This window comes from Ceratotherium simum, chromosome X (assembly GCF_057802395.1).
Source record: "Ceratotherium simum simum isolate JZ-2026a chromosome X, ASM5780239v1, whole genome shotgun sequence".
NCBI lineage: Eukaryota > Metazoa > Chordata > Mammalia > Perissodactyla > Rhinocerotidae > Ceratotherium > Ceratotherium simum.
This window is the reverse complement of record NC_141940.1, coordinates 30093312-30114619: the sequence shown is the minus strand read 5'-3', so window position 1 is coordinate 30114619 and position 21308 is coordinate 30093312. Positions and strand designations below refer to the sequence as shown.

Sequence of the window (21308 nt, the reverse complement as noted above, 5' to 3'; positions counted from 1 at the left end):
CAGAAATGACGTCACAGACCTGCGCAGAGCCTTTCCCCTGCGTTTCTCAGGTCACATGTCAGTAGTAGTCATGTGGACTTCCGGGCGGTCCCATTAGGCTAAGATGCGTGGGGGCCGCCCTGAGCCTCCCAGACTCTGCTTTGCCTTAGCCTGAGTTAGCTGGGACCCCTTTGCCTGGGACACTCTTAATATTATTTAAATTATTCATTTATATTTCTATACACATATGCATGTGTATATGCATATACATATACACACATATATGTAAAACCAGATATAACAAGAGACTATATTACACATATATGTGTAATACAGATTTTAGTTATGCCTCTAAATATGACTTCGATTTTAATGGCTGTATTCAGGATGAGTACCTGATGAAGTAGAGACATCTTTTTAAAGTTGAGATATAATTCACATAACATAAAATTCACCCTTTTAAAGTGTATAATTCAGTGGTTTTTAGTATACTTACAAAGTTGTGCAACCATCACCACTATCTAATTCCAGAACATTTTCATCATCCTCCCCAAAAATTCCATATCATTAGCAGTCACTCCCCACCTCTTTTCTAGCTTCCGGCAACCACTAATCTACTTTCTGTCTCTATGGATTTGCCTCTTTGGGACATTTCATATGAACGAAATCATACGATATGTGGCTATTGGTGTCTGGCTTCTTTCACTTAGTATAATGTTTGCAAGGTTCATCCATGTTGTAGTGTGAATCAGTAAAAAGTAGTAACGAATCAATAAAAAGGAATTTCATTCCTTTTATGGCTGAATAATATTCTGTTGTATGGATATACCACATTTTGTTTCTTCATTCATCAGTTGATGGACATTTGAGTTGCATCCACTTTTTGGATATAATGACTAATGCTACTGTGAACGTTGGCGTACAGGTTTTTGTGAGGACATATGTTTTTAGGTCTCTTGGGTGTAAAATTAGGACTGGAATTGCTGGGTCATGTGGGAACTTTATGTTTAACCTTTTGAGGCACTGCCAAGAGTGTTTTCCAAAGTGGTTTACCATTTTACATTCCCACCAGGAAAGTATGGGGGGGTTCTGATTTCTTCACATCCTCACCAATAATTATCATTGTCTGTTTTTTTATTTTAGCCATCCTGGTGAGTGTGAAGTGGTATCTCATTGTGGTTTTGATTTGCCTTTCCCTGATGGTTAATGATGTTGAGCACCTTTTCACATGATTATTGGTCATTTCTATATTTTCTTTGGAGAAATGTCTATCCAAATCCTTTGCCCATTTTTAATCGGATTTTTTGACATTTTGTTGTTGAATTGTGAGAAGACAGTTCGTTATATATTCTGGATACTAGACTCTAATCACGTAAATGATTTGCAAATAGAGGCATCTTAATTATCTTGTTTGCCACAGGTATAAGAGAACATCTTCCACCCTTCCTTCCCCAACCCAGAAACTCTCCCAGATGCTCTTTGTGGAGGACAGGAGCCTGGAGCAATCCAGAGTATGAACATGAGACAGTTTACATTGGATCACTTTAATAATCCAAGTGATGACGCCAAAATAGCAGATTTTTTAACAGAGAACTTACTGAAGATAGCAGGAGCTTGTAACTAGAAAATTGACAGGTCGGCTGGAAGAAGTGTAGTGTTCAACATACACAAGATGTAAACCAGTGAGAATTTAAAGCCATCTGCTAGCCCTTGAATGAACATGAGTTAAATAAGGTATAAAAGAAATATCAATTCAAGTCTTAAAGAATCATAGTGTTTAGGGCCGGCCCCGAGGCTTAGCAGTTAAGTGTGCGCGCTCCGCTACTGGCAGCCCAGGTTCGGATGCCGAGCGCACACCAACGCACCGCTTCTCCGGCCATGCTGAGGCCACGTCCCACATACAGCAACTAGAAGGATGTGCAACTATGACATACAACTATCTACTGGGGCTTTGGGGAAAAAAAGGAGGAGCATTGGCAATAGATGTTAGCTCAGAGCCAGTCTTCCTCAGCAAAAAGAGGAGGATTAGCATGGATGTTAGCTCAGGGCTGATCTTCCAAAAAAAAAGAATCACAGAGTTTGCTCCTTAGGTCTTAGTCCAATGTCATCTTTATGGGTCTATGTTATTCAGTATTTATTGATCTTCCACTGTGTGTCAGGCACTGTGCTATACAGTGGTTGTATAGTGATCAATTATAAATAGTCTCCCCCCCAAGTGGCTTAGTCTAATGCAAGAGTGGGTAAATTTTTCTGTAAAGGGCTAGAGAGTAACTATTTTATTTATTTATTTATTTTTTAATTTTTTAAATAATTTTATTTATTTATTTTTCCCCCAAAGCCCCAGTAGATAGTTGTATGTCATAGTTGCACATCCTTCTAGTTGCTGTATGTGGGACGTGGCCTCAGCATGGCTGGAGAAGCAGTGCATCGGTGCGCGCCCGGGATCCGAACCCGGGCTGCCAGTAGCAGAGTGCGCGCACTTAACCGCTAAGCCACGGGGCTGGCCCAGAGAGTAACTATTTTAGACTTGGAGGGCTAAGAGGCAAAATCAAGAACATTATGTAGGTACTTATATAATAAGAGAGAAAAATTTCAACAAATGTTTTATTGATGAAATTCAAAATATAATAATAATTGAGTGTAAGTTTTTGTAATGCAGGTCTACTAGTGAGAAGAATGGCATTGTTTTATGAAGAGGGATGACATTTCACTTGATTAGGGTTCAGTGTGAGTGTTCCGTATCATCCAAATCAGCTGCAATCTTAATACACCTTTAAAAGTTTTTAAATTGTTTCATATCTGGTCAAGTTCAGATTTTTAAGAACCTCATTTTTAATTTGTAATAAAAGTTTACAACTTGATTTTTTCAAAAGAGTCAACAAACTGCAAGAAACTGTTAATAAAGCTCTTAATTAAAAAAATCAGTTGCAAATATTCATCTGTTAATGCTTATCTGTAATGAGATTTTATGTATTTCATCTCTGAAAAAAATTTTAACACAGATAAGTACTGCAAAATACTGATATCAATCCACAAACATCTGATTTTAATTGAGCATATTCATCTCTTAGAAGGCATTTATAGAATTCAATTAGATTCTTCTCTTGGGCCGGCCCCGTGGCTTAGCGGTTAAATAAGCGTGCTCCGCTGCTGGCAGCCGGGGTTCGGATCCCAGGTGCGCACTGACGCGCTGCTTCTCCAGCCATGCTGAGGCCGCGTCCCACATACAGCAACTAGAAGGATGTGCAGCTATGACAGACAACTATCTACTGGGGCTTTGGGGGGGAAATAAATAAATAAATAAAAATCTTTAAGATTCTTCTCTTGATATTTGCCTTTTAGCATTTCATTACATTGCAGAATAATCACTTTCAATTGAAGTCTAGGTGGAAGCTCCTCGATTGCACAGTTAAATTGATTTTGAATATAGAAATTTCCTTTGCACTTTGCATCAAGGTTCAAAAAATGCCACTGGAACTGTAATTTGAGCTCAGAAAACATATCCACTGCAAATTTGTGTGGGAACGCAAATCTTGATTTTCATCTTAACTTTTGACAGCACAGCAAGCAATTAAAGTAACTTGACATTACTTGTGATTCAAACAATGTTAGTTGTCATCAGAATGAGTTTACTGCAGTATGTTTCACATGTAAGCAGTGTTTTGCCTTGTAATTTTAGGTTAAATTCATTAAGCAACATTATCAAGTCTAGAGCAAAAGCTAATTTCAAAAATCATTCAGTTCAACAATAGTGGTTGAGGGTGGTTATTATCGTTTAGAAAATTTTCAATCTCAGCCCTGAGCTCAAAGAAAAAAATTAAAACCCTCAAAAATACTTTACCGCTGCTAAGCTGTTGAACTGCTGTTGGTAGGGCAAGTTAGAACATTCAGCTTCTATTTCTGACAAAAATTCATGAAACCAACAATGGTTTTAGTCCACTTCATTGAGAGTGAATGAAGTTCACTGTTGACACTAATGGTTGAATAACACAAGATAGAGTCAAATATTTTTCTGCAAAGTACCTGCTGTTTAATAATACAATGAATAACCGTAGGATTTAAACAACTTACATTTTCACAAGCTTTGTACATTTATTCAACTAAGCCTTTTCTGCTCCATACATATTTGTAATGCATCTTAGTGGATTCTACTTCAGGTTATATTGAGTTAGTGTTCCCTTACTCCTTTGAAAATATCCTCATCTGCAGTTGTTCCACACAGCCGTCCATACAGACCAATTCTTCCATCACTTGAAACTCAGCATTGACTCTTTGAGTAAACAACAACAACACAGCAGTATTGGTAACATCTTCAACTCATCAAGAGCCAGGGAAGACCACTTGAAATAATTTGCCCTGTGTTTATTTATTTATTTATTTAGTGAGGAAGATCAGCCCTGAGCTAACATCCATGCAAATCCTCCTCTTTTTGCTGAGGAAGACTGGCCCTGGGCTAAGATCTGTGCCCATCTTCCACCACTTTATATGGGACGCCGCCACAGCATGGCCTGATAAGTGGTGCATCGGTGCGCACCTGGGATCCGAACCCAGGCCACCAGCAGCGGAGCGCACACACTTAACTGCTATGCCACGAGGCCGGCCCCTGCCCTGTTTTTAAAATGACTATTGATGTTGCTTCCAATGTTCTCAACTCTTTGAGCCACTGTTCTTGCTGAAAGGCTAGTCGTCTTGAAAAAGGTTATTTTCCCTGGACACATTTCTTTGGCTTCTGCAATCAAACACAATTTAATTAACTCACCATCAGTAAACGGCTTTCCTTGCTTGGCTAACAAATGAGCCACTCAGAAACTCTGGCTGCAGGCTCATTTGCATTTTTTATTTTTGTGAAGAATTCTGCTATGATAAGATGTTCCATTTTAAACTTTCTAATTTTTCTATCCATTGCTTTCCTGTGAGTTGGGAACATTGTGATGAGCGCTTAGTTTGTTAATGTCAATGTATATCGTGTTCTTTTAGCAATGCTACAGTGTCATTGTGTAATAAAAACAATGCTTTGACATCTAATTTGATAAACAAGTGATTTACACTCCACTGTGCCTTAAAAGTACGACATTCAAAATCCACTTTTATTTTCTTGTTTTGACATAAGAGCTATGCACTTGTAATAAAAAAAAAACAAAATGTCACAATATGGTGATACACGTGGCACTCAAAACACTGTCGAGTCAGAACTGTACCACTGCTATTTGTAGTGCACTGACCAACAGTGTGAAGTGATGAGAGCACCACATATGGTCTCTGTCACAGCTGTCAACTCTGCCACTGTAGCACAAAAGCAGCCACAGACAATACATAAATGAAAGCGTGTAGCTGTGTCCCAATGAAACTTTATTTATAGACACTGAAATTTGAATTTCATATCATCTCCATGTGTCATGAAATATTATTAAATATTATTCTTCTTTTGAGTATTTCAACTATTTAAAAATATAGAAAACCATTCTTAGCTTGCAGGCCATAGGAAAAAGGATGGCAGGCTGGATTTGGTTGTAGTTTGCTGGTGGATGTGGCTGCTTTGATTGAATTTCCATGTGTAACACTGTAGCCATGTGTATTAGTTTCCTATTGCTGCTGTAACAAACCACCATAAATTTAGTGGCTTAAGAAAATACAAATTTATTACCTTTCAGTTCTCGAATCAGAAGTCCAAAATCAATCTCACTGGTCTAAAGTCCAGATGTCAGCAGGGCTGGCTACTCCTAGAGTCTCCATGGGAGAATCCATTCTTTGCCTCTTTTAGCTTCTGAGACTGCCAGCATCCCCTGGCTCCTTGGCTGGTGACTGTATCATTCCAATCTCTGCTTCCATCATCACAAGGCCTTCTCTCTGAACTTGGACTCCTCCTTCCCTCTTATAAAGGACATCAGGCCTACCCATTCAATCCTGGATAATCTCCCCATTTCAAGATTCTTAATTTAACCACATCTGCAAAGTTCCTTCTGCCATATAAAGTAACATATTCACAGGTTCCAGAGATTAGGACATGGAGATCTTGCGGGCAGAGAAGCGGGGTGGGAGCATTATTCAGCCTGCCATGCCATGCTTTGGTTTCCGTTGATTCAGCAATTCAGCCAGTACTGAAATCCTATGTTTGTGGACCTCATTTCCCCGTTTCTCTGAACTTCACTATTTTCCCCTCCTCTCTCTTCCTCCTCCTCATCCACCTCCTCCTTCTTCTTTTTCATCTCTCTCTCTCTCTCTCTCCACCCCCATTTCTCTCCTTATGTTGTAGGGGCTATAGATGGACAGCATACTACTACTTTTATTGCCAAAAGCATGCACTGTGACAACTGTTGTTTCCTATAAGTGATTGTCTTCACTTGTCTTCTGAGATTATTGGAGTCAAGCAAAACCTTTTGATTTTATTTTCTGTTATTTCTTAGTCGATGTTTGTATTAAATTTTATCAATAGAAGTGGAAATTATAGGAAAATAAAATTCCTTTGCCTTCAACAGAAATACAAACTCACAGCCTCATAAGGCAGGAAAGGATAGTTTATTCAGTCTCTCCTTCCAATCCAAAATAGTTCCGGAAAATCATAATCTATTCTGCATTTTGAAATCTTCATGAATGAAATCCCATGGTTTCCCTAGTCGTATAGTCCCACATTTCACAGTCCTCTCTTTTAGGAAAACTCTCAAATCCTTGCCTGTGGACAATTTGCAATTTTTTATCTTCCCTGCAGCTGCATTGCTAGCACACTTTTATTTAAATTGAAAAAGACTTCTAGTTCCTTGACCCCTGCTCTTGGTGGTGGGGGTGGGGATGCTTGGCTTTGAAGAGGGTATTTCTTCAAGATGTCAAGGTGAGAAGGGGGTGGAAGGAGTGCTTGGCCAACTCTGCTATAGTTAGTATGTTCTAGCCTGATAATCATCTGTGCTGGAGAACAATCTTCTGTGTTGCTTCTTGCTATGACAACCCTGCTTCTGATGAGGAATGAGGGGGCACAGTGTTCCTGCAATGCAATTCCACTGTGCAGTCAGGGAATGCTGTCCCCATACCCTGGTGCCATGGGGCTTCCAGACTGCTTGGGTTCATGCTCCTGAGTTTTCTTGATTAGGTAGTCCAAGGAAGGAAGGGCAAAGGAGTTTCAGAAAACAGCCAAGCCCACAACAAACTCATCTACATTTCTGGCCTTCAATGCATTGCAGACATTTCTATCCGGTGGCAGGAGCTTCGCAGTCTCTTTCGTACTCCCCAGTACAGTAGATGCTGCTCCTCAGTAGGATGTTTCCAATACATTTCTCTCAGGCTCAAAGGCATATAAAAGCTGCCTGTCAAGCCTAAATTCCTCATCCTTGCCCTTGAGGGCATTTAATCCACTTCTGTCGCCCTCCCTTTTCTAAGCAGAGGTCTCATGATTCTCCACTAGCCACGCTAATCTGCTCACTCTGTCCCCAGAACATGCTTTAGCTCCCTGTCCTTGTTTGTGCTGTTGCCCTCATAGAAACTGCTTGAGTTCTCCCCAAGCCCTGCTTTCATCTCTTTGGAAACAAAACTGAAATAGCCCCCTTCCAGGAAGCTTGTTCTAACCCCACCAGACTGATGATTCCCTCATGCTATGCGGTCCCTCAGCATTTGTGGCTTCACATGCTTCTGCTATATATCTTGCTGCTGCTCTGGTAGGCAGAATTCTAAGATGCCACCCTCTTCCTCAAGATTCCTGGCTACTGATGTATACACACCTTCCTGTTACTCAATTAAACACTAACCTAAGTTCTACTGTGGAGGAAATTTGCAGATGTAATTAAAGTCCCAAATCAGACGATTTTAAGACACGGAGATTATCGGAGTGGGCCTGACGTAATCACATAAGCCCTTAAAGTGAACCTGGCTCTTTCTAAAGAAAGAGATTCAAAGCATAAAAGGAATTTGATGGGAGAGAAATTTTCTGTTGCTGGCTTTGAAGATGGAGTAGGCCATGTGGCAAGGAATGTGGGTGACCTCTAGGAGATGAGAATGGCTCCCAGCTGGCAGCCAGTGAGGAAATGGGGACCCCAGTCCTACAACTGCAAGGAACTGAACTTGGCCAACAACTTGTGGCAATTTGTTAAGCAGCTAAGGAAAACTAACGCACTTGCTTTGGTAGATCTTGGGTTTATTGATTTCATATGTGTGTATTAGTGACTGCAAGTTCCTAGATGAGAGGAAAAGGAGGTTTCTTGTTCATTTTTGTATGTCCTTCCCACCATGGCCGTAATGTGATGCTATTAGGGAGACCTGCCTTAACAGACATGTTGGAGTTAATAGGAGATATAAATCCTTGGCCATGGAGGTACCTGTTGTTAAGCAGCAGCTAGAATTACTGCCATCGTCGAGTGCCTCTTGCTTCCATGTTAGACACAAATTTCTGCACATCTGATGTTTTCCAGACATCTTCACAAGGATGTCTTGCCAGTCCCATAAACTTAGTAAGTCCCAAAATTTCCTCTCCCCAAATTGTGCCTCCCCCTCTATTCCCTAATTCTGTTAATGGCACCTTCAAACAACCAGTTATCTTAAAACTCCAACTATTGTTGATTCCTTGATTCCTTCGTCTCTCTCGCCCCCACGTTCAATCTGTTTCCAAGTCCTCTCCATTCATCCCCTCTTTTCCGCTTTTATTGTCACTGCTTGGTTCAGTATCTTTCACCTAGAATACTTCAAGAGTTTCCTAGCTTCTCTCCTGGGACCAATCTCTGATTAGCACAGCTCTAATCATGTCGCTTCTCTGCTCAACCACCTTCCAAGGAATCCACTACCTTAGCATTCAAAACTCTCCATGACTTAACTCAAAGCTACTTTTCTCATATTTTCAAAAATTCTTAAATGAGTATGTTGCCTACGTTCTAAGTTATTTTGGGTTGACCTTTAAAAATTATTCTTTAAAACTATTATTGCTTTTGCAGGTCCGTATACTAACTGTGACTCTTCCTGCAACTTGCAGCTTTTGCACGTGAATCTTACCGTTACCTTTACTTCAGACTCACTGCCCCTCCGATTCTCCGCAGTTGGATATTCTCATCCCTTGGACTCTTCTGAACATATTGTAGCCGCTTGGCTTGTTGAACCGCCAAGGGGAAATGTGGTTCCAGAGGCAAATTGTGAGTGCCCAGAGCTAAAACCTCCTTCTGCTTGCCTTAAGCTCTCATTCTCTCCCCCAGGACACACACTACCATTTTATTCTGCTTTGGGGTTATCATAGGCCTAAATGTTGATATTCATTCCCTGGAAAAGGGATTCACAGCCCCCTTTCATAGTGGAGGCCGATTTATTCTTTTGACATTCAGTGATTTTAACCAGTCACACACACCCCTCCCTGGTCTCCTGTGTCCGCAGGGGGTGTGCACCCTCGAGTTCCCGCTTTTTGAGAACCGGTTTTGCCTCCGCCCACTCCCTCCTCCTCTAGTTTGGGACTTCCATCCCACTCCCACCATCCACAGTGGACACTTGAATAAGTGATTTGGTCTCAAAAAAAAAAAGAAAGAAAGAAAAGAAAAAAGATAGGAAAAGAAACCAGAAAAAGCTTCCAAGGGTTCGTCTTAGAATTGGCAGGTGGAGATGGACCCATTCCACCACTAAATCCTAGTGAATTCCAGACTTTCTCGTTCGCCCCGCCGCTTGCGTCTCACCCCTCGACCGCCCGGCGCTCCCCGCCTCCCGCTGGGGTTTAATGACCTCAGCAACTTCCCCCCCCCCCCGCCTCGTCTTGGTACGGCCTGTCCGGCGTTCGGCGTTCACCCCCTCCCTTTCCTTCCAGGTTGGTTCAGCCCCCGTCTACTCCGGGGTGGTGCTTAGCCGGCGCCAGACCGACCCTCGACTTCGGAGAGGCAGTGCTGTTCCTCTGGGTGCTTCCTCGTCGGCTTCTTCGGCTTCTTCATCCTCCTCGGCCTCCTTAGCCGCCGCGGGGAGCCGAGATCTCGGTGTATGCCCCACCCCTGACCCCGCTAGAGATATGTCCACCCCGGCTCGGCGGCGCCTCATGCGGGACTTCAAGAGGTAAACTGACAGGGACGGCGCCGAGGCCGGGGGCTGCCGGCCGGGGCGCAGGGCGGGGCCGGGGCGGGCCGGGTGGGGCGGGGGCGGCCCGGAGCGGCCGCGAGTGCCGGATCGCGGGGCCCCTGTCTGTGTCTCTGAAGGTTGCAGGAGGATCCTCCGGCTGGAGTCAGCGGGGCTCCGTCTGAGAACAACATCATGGTTTGGAACGCGGTCATTTTCGGGTGAGTCTGCGTTCCCGGCGGTGGCGAGAGATGGGGGCCGCGGGCTGGCTCAGCGTGCCCTCCGGGACGAGCCCCGGGCGGAGGCGGAGGGGGAGAGGGAAGATGTTTGGGTCTGGCTGGGCCTAGGCGCCTCCCCGGAGCCTGTGCCTCGATTAGCTCAGTTCCCGCTGCCAGGGGAACCGTTTGGGGTTCTTAGGGGGGCGGGGCGGGGAGTGGTGGCGGTTAGGCGCGGCGGCCTGTGCTGTGTGCCTGAGCCCGAAACACCTATTTGTAGTGGTTTTGCGACCCGAGAGAGGGTGGTTTACCAGATGTGGAGTTGGCAGAGCTTGGAATAGCCATCTCCTAAGATGAACCGGGGAGATGGGAGCCCCGTAAGCGGGCACTGACTCTTTTTCTCTGTTGCAGGCCTGAAGGGACCCCGTTTGAGGATGGTAAGAGAGTTTCTTTACCCACCTTTGGGGAGCCTTATCAGCTGGGGAAACGGTTTTGTCATCCGGGAAGTGCCTCCTACTTAGGAACCTGCTTCTCGCTAGCCTCAGCCTACTAAAGGCTTGAGTGGTATCCAATATATGGCAGGTTGTTCTGGCGATTGTCCGCTTGACTAGAACTGCACCCTTTTTCTTGCTTGCTTCTTTTTAAAAAAAAATCTGGGTAAGGCAGTCACGTTTTAAAAGGCGCATCATAGCACCGATGTTAAGGGTTTTTGGGGTTTGAGCTGTGATCCTGCTTAATTCAGCCCCCCATCGAGATACTGAGTTAGTATCAACCCAACCACTTGCTGATAGACTTAGAGACCCCAGAGACCATCTGGTTCAGAATTCTACCACAAGGGCAGGGACTGTGTTCAGCAGGTGCTTAATGTGTGTTTGTTGGATGTGGAATGGATGCAAGAATCCCTTGTGCACAACTATCTGGTTTCTGCAATGTGGCATTGAATGCCTGTCAGACTCGCTGCTCTAAGATGGTCTTTAATGGCACCTTTACTGCCCAGTTTGAGTATAATATTGTTTCTTGTTTTTAAATGATTTGGTGGGTGTGTTTATCAAGACTTTACGGTCAGTAGTCTCAAAGAAGCTTCAGAATTGAGGATAGCCTTAATGTACTCTCTTGACCAGTGTCCAACCTACTTGAAGCTACTACATGTACCTCAGTATGTGATTTTTAATGAATTTAGATTTAACTTTTAAAAACACACATGTTCATTGATTTTTAAGGATTTTTTAAAACTTTCTATTTTGAGGTAATTATAGATTCATGTGCACTTATAATAAATAATAATAATAATGCAGAGAAACCCTGTATACCCTTCACCCACTCCCCCCTCCTTTGGTAACATCTTGAATGACTGTACTACAATATCACAACCAGGAAATTGACACTGATATAGTCTATGTGCATTCAGTTTTGTGTGTGTGTGTGTATAGTTAATTGGCTTTGAAAGTTTAATACATTTAAAAGATGATTAAAAGTATTTGAACTACTGATTGACATCTTTAATATCTGAAGTATTTAAAAAAAGAAAAGGATCTTTCTGTTATTTTTTTTCTCAATGACTTATCTTCCTTTGGTCACATAATACTTGATACACACACACACACACACACACACACATAACTCAGTTTGAAGGAGGGAACAAAAACATTTCTGCAAACTACCAAGTACATATGTTGCTGAGTCGGATTGCTTTTTGATGCTACCAGTCCACAAGATGTTGTGAGGTAGGTTAATATCAGCCAATTCTGCAATTTGTCTCAAATACTCAGATTTCCTTGGGAGACTGTAGACAGTCACCTAAATACTTTTAGCTTTCTCTCTACCTTCAGCCCCTGAGTAAATATCACCGCTCTTCAGTGCTGCCATACAAAGAAATGACAGCAGGAGAGAGTGATTCTAAAGACATACCACTTTGGTGCAGTAAATCATTTGAACTGATCCATAGCAAGAGCTAGCTAGACTTAATTTTCTCTGCCTAGATTGGTGCTAGTTCTTCATACCTGAGCTTTCTGTGCAGATTAACTGTGTATTTGCTTTAGCTTTAGCAGGCTTTGTTTTCATTGGCTTCTTTTTCTCCTCCTGATTTTTCTTAGACTGCCTTATGCTGGACACAGCTTTATTAATAGTACATCACGTTGCTGGGGGTTGGCTACCTAAATATTTGAAGAGTGCTTCTGTTGTTTTAAGTGGTATGAATTGAAAAGGTACTTATGGAATCCGTTATCTACCTGGACCTTCCCCCTTGACATTACTGGCTCTATTTCTGATGATGTGTATCTCCATCCTGGCATTACTGAAAGGGAATTATTCAGGCTAAATGAGAGTACCCTTTTCTGCTTCACAGTTGAGCAGTCTGCTATCCATAGATGCTTCCTCGGGTGTCTAGAACACTCACCGTGGCTAAAAAATAATATTTTTGACCATTTGAAAATACCTCTTATTTACAGTTAGGGAATTTACTGGAAAACACTGATTTAGGGATAAGTGGCATAGTTAATTTTGCTGTTTCCAGTGTATTATATATATCAACAGCCTCAAAAGTACTTTGGCTGCTTCCTTGTAAACCATTTGTCATGAAAGCTTCTGGAACAGCCAGGCCCTAGTTAAAAAGATGAAATCTTAAGAAAAGGAACTCTTAAAGGTATTTTAACTTCACACACTTGAAGTAAGAGGAATCTGTTCCCAAGAGCTTACACTACCATTGGGGGGATTGGTATGTATGTTGAATACAAAGGCTATGGAATAAAGTATTCTCCAGCACATCATCTAAAAATTGTTAATAGACACAGTAAGATACTAGTATTTGCTTTCATAATAGGTGTATTCTTAAGAATTTGGTGTCTTTTTAAAAATAAATCCCTTAAAATCCACTCAAGGTGTTCTTAAGGTAAATAAATCCTATGATGAAGAGTATTTGGGTATTGTCTTAAAAATCAGAATTTTCAGCATCCAAAAAAAATTTTTAAGTACATGTACTTTGCTTTCTCCTCAGGGGTCACAAACTGGTGACCAAATGGAAGAAAACACCTACAGATGTTTTCTTTGCCAACATATTTTCAAAAATTTGAATTTGTGAATGTCTTTAAGCAGAACATAGACTCTGTGGTTCAACCATATCACTCCCTATTGCCATACACCAGCCATTGAACACATTTGTGTAATTTTCCTGGTCCCTATATATAGACAGATTAATTGACACTTTCTTTACAATGTTTTGGCCACCTCAGGAAGATGAACAAAATCAGTACAGGTTGTGCACAACACTGGGGAGCCTTAAGTTTTCAGTTATCTTAAAGCCTAGTCTTTTAAATATTCAGAGGATAAGCTCTAGTCTCAATTGCGTAATATTAATTCTAGGATTTTAAATTTCCTTAACATTTGTTTTGGATCTCAGAAAGTGCATTGAGGGTTATACTAAAGAGGTTCTGATTGTTGAATGTAGCTAAAAGTATGAAATACCCCCTCTTAAATGTGTACTTTGAATAAGATTTGGGTAAGTCCTAATTTACATTCATGTAGACATAGGCAGGTTGTTTCACTTCTCAAGACATTAAATGAGCTGTTTTAAAAGACTTGATTAACTTCTTTGGTAGCTAGGTAACCACCTTGTTGAACTTCTGGGCAAGTATTAGGCAGAAAGCTCAATCAAGGGTTTTGTGAGCCACCAACATGTGTACCCAACTTGCATTTGACTGTGAGTGTTTGATGTAGATCTGAAAGTACTATTTAATATTTGAATTCATTAATTGCATGTTTCTTACTGATAGTGGAGTTTGGATTTTTGGTTTTGCCTCCATCAGCTGGGTCTAGAGATGTGAAACTTTAGAATTATTGTAGCTAAAATATTTATGGAGGACTTATTTTGTGTCACAACCTCACAACATTGTTATGCGATGGGTACTATTGTTAACCCCATTTTACAGATAAGGAACTTGAGGTTTAGTCAAGTGGAGCAGCTTCCCTGAGGTTTCACAACTAGTAAAGAGCAAAGCAAGGATGTGAGCCCAGCTCGATCTGACTGCAGAGCCCGTGCTCGCCCCCGCTGTGCTCCCCTGCCCCCACTTAGGCCTGCCTTATGTGTGGCTTTACCCCCTTTAGGGATCATATTTAATGACGGTTTTAATTTAAAGTACCTAGAATCTCTGTGTGCTATTACGTCTGCCCAATTTTAGCACAGTTCCTTGATGATAAATCTCTTCCCTATAATTTAATCAGATTTCAACATTGAGCCAAGTGTGTTTACACTTGAGATAGCTGAGGAAGCTCAAAGTTTTGAACTAACACTCATTCCCACTTTTTCTGGCATATTATAATATCAGTAGTACTGAAAAGGAAGAACTGTGCTTTCTTCCTCAAAAAGAGGGAGATTTATGACCAGGTGGTGATGAAGGTGGAGTGTGTTTTGATGGACTCGAGCATGTTTGTCCATTCCCAAACAGTTTACTTTTTCTCCTTAGTTATAATACCTGGTATCTTCAGATCTGGCTTTCGGAGTTTAGGGAGTAACAATAGTTTGGGGAATATGTCTCTATATGTTGCATTTTAAATTATTCTGAAACTTTGGGACACATGTTAATACCAAGGGCAACTTTGTTAGCAAATTGTTTCCTGTGAGCTCACTGGTAGGAAACACACTTTTTGGTATTGTTAGATGTAACAGATCTAGCTGTAGAATGATTGTAGTCTTCTCTGTTTGTCTTAAGCGGTGATAAACCTATTAATGGAAGCAAGGGGGAAATAAATTGTTAACTCTGAAGGAATCAGTAACAAATTATACTCTGTCTGAAGGGTGGTCTATTGTATTAGAATAAGTAGTTTAAATGGACGAGAGTAATGTAGTGGAACATGCATCCCCTTATACCAGTTAGTAACTGATTCCTTAAGTTTACTTGAGGAGATTTCAGTCAGGAAAAAAACAGTTGCCCAATTGTTTTCTTGAATTTATGAAACTCAATTAAAAATAACATTTTGAAGGAAATAATCTCCCCAAATCACATCATCCTACCATTCTTGAATAAGATCCAGTTTGTCCATTCCTTATAGCTAAGTCTATAACCTAGCATGCTTTACAGTCTCCCAGTACCTTAGTTGACACATATTCAAGAAAAATAAATTCATTTCAATAGTAGTCTAAACAAACATCAATTAAAAAGATAAATTTGCTGGAGACATGAATGCAATCTAATGTGATTTTTAAATTATTTCTGGCATTAATTCCTTCCATTAGTGTGAATAATTGAGTTGATTTTATAGTGAAGTACCTTGTGAGTCATACTTAAGGGTTTTTGAGAGGGACTATGAAATTTTTTCTGGCTTATATTCAATTATGTTTTCATTACGGAGTCACTTTTACATGAAAAGGAACCATTGAACACTTTTATACTTATTCCCTTCTATTTTAAAAATAATTTGATTATTGATTTGTATTTCTGGCGTTGATTTTTGAACCTTTGTACTCTCATTTTTCTAGTCCATTTAAAAAGCACTGGAGAGTTTAAGATGGCAGCTGGTTAAAATAGGCCTTTAAGGTCTTTCAGTCTTCTAAAGGAAGAAGGCCAAATTTTGGCTCTAGTTTCTTGTCATTTTAAGAATGTCTTCAAAATGTACAGTGGCTAAAGTTATCCTGCAGGCAGTAATTTTGAGTTTAAGATGGCTGTGTTTAAGTTTGAGGCAGAATAATGGTAAAACAAAAAACAAATCACCTTTGGGTGGTGGTTCTTACAATTCTGTCCATTTTTAGAGCAGTTCCTGGAGATGTATCTCTTACCTGGTCTCTCTACCTTATATCTTTACATTATTTCATTTAATACTCGAAAAAAGTCACGTAGCATTCAAAACAAAGTACTACTGAACAAGTGATAAATACATTTTCTTAAACCTTTCTTTCTAACTACAGGAACATTTAAGCTGACAATAGAATTCACTGAAGAATATCCAAATAAACCACCTACGGTTAGATTTGTCTCCAAGATGTTTCATCCAAATGGCAAGTATCACTTTTAATACAGTATTTTAAACGACTACACTTTGTATTACAGAGGTATTCCACATTTCCTATTTGTCTGCAGTACCTGAGTATTTGTTGTTTCCTGAAAACTGAACTTGTTCTTGGTAGTCTATTGCTGTCTTGATCTTTAGTCCTGGAACTGAAGCAGTGAAGGTAGCCCTTTGCTTGGAGTCTGAGAGCCTCCTGCTTTTGATGATTTTTATCATTTACTTATTAAACAAAAATAAGGATGCTCTTGAAGTTTCTTTCCTTTTAATGTTAGGCCAGATTGGGGTAGTCTTGTGTTGTAATTACTTTCACTAGCGTTTAGAACAATAGTTTTCAACTTTGGAGGCAGATCAGAATTACTATGGAACATTTAAAAAATATAGATGCCCTGGCCCCACTCCAGACCTACTGAATGTCAGATTCTGTGGTTGAGGGCCAAGTATACAGTGTATTGGAAAAGCGCCACAGGTGATTCTAACTTACATTTTGCCTTATTTTCTAATAGTAAGCCTAGAACAGCTTGCCTTTTATTCAGGTTAATAAAGCATTTTCCAGTGTATTGAATATTTTTATCTTCATGTCAAAATGAAACCTGTGAGCTCTGAGCTATCTTTTGTTATTTCAGATAGGAGATATAGTTTACAAATTTGGTGGAATGAATTTCCCACAAGTCTATGGATGGCTAGGGACTCTGTTAGAAAATGTGTATATTGGGCCGGCCCCGTGGCTTAGCAGCTAAGTGCGTGTGCTCCGCTGCTGGCGGCCGGGGTTCGGATCCCGGGCGCGCACCGACGCACCACTTCTCCAGCGATGCTGAGGCCGCGTCTCACATACAGCAACTAGAAGGATGTGCAGCTATGACATACAACTATCTACTGGGGCTTTGGGGGGAAATAAAACAAATAAATAAAAAATCTTTTAAAAAAAGAAAGAAAATGTGTATAATTTCCTGGATAATAGGTCAGTCTTTTCAGAAGAACGAGCACTAAGTATCTTCCAGTTTTATACCAATTACATTTGACATTCTCTGATCATCTTGATTATTTCACTAGTAATGATTATGACTCTTCTTTTTAGGGAGGTAACTGAGAAGCAGCTTAGGAATCTTCTTAAACCTCAAAAGCAAGGTATTCTTGACTATGATGTTAACATCTTACTGGTTATATCATGTTTAACATGCCTACTTCTTTGCTCTTAGTCTATGCAGATGGTAGTATATGTCTGGACATACTTCAGAACCGTTGGAGTCCAACCTATGATGTGTCTTCCATTTTAACATCCATACAGGTGAATTTTCCTTAATGTGACTAACTATGGCCATTGATATGTTTACATTAGCAATTGAATTGTTTTTGAAAGTCATAACTTAAGGTAAAAGGTAGGTTATTAAGACCCAAGCCACCAGAAAACATATGTATTTGCCTAGCCACTAGCAGATTAAAGAAACTCTAGCTTAGTATGCCAAGAGAGCAAATTTAGCTGGTACTTAGGACAATTCAATTGAGTGTTTTGAATATAAATATTTTTTGCCTTGAGGAACTGACCTTTTACAAATTGTTTCTATAGTCTCTATTGGATGAACCCAATCCCAATAGTCCAGCAAACAGCCAGGCTGCTCAGCTGTACCAGGAGAACAAGCGGGAATATGAAAAACGTGTTTCTGCGATAGTAGAACAGAGCTGGCGAGATTGTTGACCCGGGTGCAGCAAACGAAGAGGCTGATCATAAGAAAAATATATACTGATGTGTTTGTCTCCTTCCTATTCCTCAGTGTCATTACATTTACTTTATTAAAAGCAAAATAGCTGTTGTGCTGTTTCCATCTTCCCTTGCCAAGCTTTTCCTACCCCTTCTCCCCTCTCCTTGAACATCAGAGGACACCCTCTATGAGATCAAATGTACTGTACCTGGGTTACGTGCAAAAATTACTAATGCTTAATTCCTTTTCTGTTGTATCTCATCTCCAGTTTTAGGGCAGTATTGTGTTACTGTACTTCACACTGAGCTTTTAAAATGAATTGTTATGCAAGTGGTGCTTATGCATAGCTTGATGACCAGGATGTTATTTTTAACAAAATGATTGCTGAAGTGTTTTATCCTGGCTGGTCCTTCACTTGTGTTGGATTGAGAAGTGAATGTTTGGAATATCGCCTATAGAAAAGAGGGAAACAAATCCATATAAACATTTTGGAAGAGCAATGGAAGCTAAAAATGCTAATGATACTAAGATCTAACCAATATGAATTACAAGACGGTTTTTACTGGTAGGAAGGAGACTGTTACAGGACTCAGCCAAAGGAGGGCAGCAGTTGTAGTAACTGACACCTCCTCTCCTTGCAAGAGTCACTGGACACACCCAGGCTGTTTCAGAATACTGAAGTCTTCTGGGTTTTTACTTTTTAAAGAGGTGTGGGAGCAGAGGAATGGAAACAATCATTAGTTTTTAAGCTAGGGAAGGTTGGAGATCCTTTAATCTTTTTAAGGGAACAGTGCTACCCTAGATAAACAACCTTATAACCCCCATTGTTTTTTAGAGTTTTAATTAACCCAAAAAAGGGAGCATATCTGTGGTAAACTATTTTCCACTCAAATCCTGAGTTACTGCTGCATGCTTTAGTTTCTTCTTCACTTGCAGTATTATAAGAACCTTACAGTCAACGTTTGCAATCTTTCTTTGGATATTTATACTGTTAGATAGACAGTACCTTTAAGTAGCAGTGTGGGACAAGGCTTGTAAATGTTTTGTCTAATGTTCCATTGTCACCTTTTGTGCATTTATCACTCTTCTAAATCTAACTTTGCACAAGTAACCCATGTAAAAAAATGTACATTTTTCAAAACTTGTAAATAAAAATAACCTTAAAATTTTGTAGTCAAGGTATAATTATATTTTAGCTCAGTATGAACTTTTAGTATTAACTTACTAGAATTTCATATCTACTTGTTTTCCCCCTTAAACATTGTGGTAAAAGCAAAAATACAGATTCTGGGAGAGGGAAAAGAGAAGAGTAGATACTGTTGGAGAAGACCTTTTTTTCCTCTTCAGTCATAAGAGTTAATGCTTTTTTTTTAAAACATTTTAACAGAATGTAAAACTATTAAGTAAAACAAAGTTACTTCAGCATATATTATGGTCAGTCAAGGGAATGAAATTGTGGTAAGGAGGGAGAATAGAGAAACCTGCATATTTACCAGCACCCTCAGAGACCAAGATCTAACTTGTTGATCCAGAAATTCCATCTCTTAAAGCCCTAGCTTAAAAACAGACAGCACCAAACTACTGAAAGATGGTATTTTAAGTCCCATGTAAAGTTTGGGAGTCTAGGTATCCTCAATCTTATCTTGTTTAAACAATACTCTGCTTTTTTCTGAGGAGCAACCTATCTCACTTTAAAGAGACAAGGACAGTGACTTTGTGGAAACTCGCATCTCTTTACTTGTTTGGGGGCTAAGTGAAATTAAACTAAGTCCTTATGGTGTATGTACCTGCCATCCTTTAAGACATGGCACTTAAAGGAGTCTCAGTGTGGGGGAGTTCATTCGACACTGACCACATTAATTGGTTTGTTTGACCTAGGAGCAACATCCTTCAACGCACGTGCTTAATATTTTCCCTCAAGTCCATTTCTGCTTCAAAGTAGAACCACATTCAATTGGTCTTTATCTGGTAGATGAGTTTTACATTAACTTTTTCATCCTACTGTGGCTGAGTTCCTTAAATATTGACACTACTAATCATACTTGAAAAAGTTTAAGGTGAGATCAGGAATGTGATTTAATAATTTTTTCTTTTGTACACCTCCTGAGAAACACTATTCCCAATCTCTTTCATGGGATAATCCTTTTAAAACCTTACAACAGTCAACAGGCTGACCTCCCAAAGCATCACACCCACGTCAAAGGCACCACAAACCATTCATTCAAATGTTTAATGCTAATTTGCCTTTTCTTTAGTTTTTTTTCTTTACAAATGGCACAGGCTGCCTGCATATAATAACAATAATAATTATAAAGTTAACTAAAACAGATTTGCGAGGTCCCTTTTCAAATGGCAGTCAGATTTGAACTTGAGTCTTCAGTTCTGCACCTGCTGATGTGGGGAAGGGGGCATGATGAAGAACCAAAGTTGCAATTAGAGTCCTTTATTTAGGACCCATCTCCAGCTTCAGAGGTTACTCACATCAAAGTGAATGCATTGTACACTACTAAAAAAAGAATCCCAAGAGAATGCATGAAATTTCCATTCATTTTGCAACCAAAGGGGAGGGAAAAAATCTAAAAAGTAGATCTGTGAGACTCAATGCTACATATGTAACTGAAAGCAGAGTCAGTTCCTCAGTCTAACGTGTTTAAGTAATTCAAATAAAACTTGAGACTGCTCATGTACCTGTGCAGCTTTTATAGCAAGGTTACTGAGTCAAAAATGACTATTTCAAAGAAAGGGAAAATACAGGAACAAAAAGAGGACAAAATAAAACAGCAAGGTGGTCAGCAGCTCATTCTTGCCAAACCCATTTCTCAACATATTTTATTACTGAGCAGACTTAAGTCACTTCACCCTAATTCCACATCAATACCAAAGCTGATCTAAAAAGTCAGGAAATCGGGACGCTCAAATCCAGGAACCAAATTGGTATATACTTGGCCCAATTATCTGGGAGCCTTCACTATAACTACATTAATATTCTGTTCTGTTGAACTTATCTGAACAAGATTTATATGTAACATTCCCCTACATTTTCCCCCCAAAAAAAGCATTTGGGGAAGAGGAAAGAAATGTAAAGGGAGAAGTGAGTTTTCGTACTCCTGAATCCCCAAAGCCACTTTTACTCAAGAGAATCAAAGGCTGGCTTTTCTAACTCACTAATTGAACCATAGCTTCTCAAGGTTGGCATGAGCCTTGTAGGCCAAAAAAAATCAATCCTATAAAATCTAGAAACATTTTGGCTTAGTTCTCTTTGCCACTGTTAAAACATTAAGTACCAAAATAAAATGCACACCTCGTTTCTCTTCCAACCAACATTAGGAAAGGCCATACACTCTAGGAAGAAAGATGGTTAGCGGAAAGCAAATACCATACATTGTGTTAATCACTGTAGGTGACTAAAAGTCACAGAGAC

General features: G+C 40.1%; 1 protein-coding gene across 1 annotated transcript; it reads left to right on the top strand.

The window, feature by feature from the left end:
- Window positions 1–9750: 9750 nt before the first annotated feature.
- On the top strand, window positions 9751–17998 carry UBE2A (ubiquitin conjugating enzyme E2 A). Its single transcript, XM_004442266.3, has 6 exons — window positions 9751–9978; window positions 10119–10199; window positions 10605–10630; window positions 16090–16179; window positions 17387–17475; window positions 17755–17998. The coding sequence occupies exons 1-6, from the start codon at window positions 9935–9937 to the stop codon at window positions 17881–17883; spliced, it is 459 nt and encodes a 152-aa protein (XP_004442323.1). The 5' UTR covers window positions 9751–9934; the 3' UTR covers window positions 17884–17998.
- Window positions 17999–21308: the final 3310 nt, after the last annotated feature.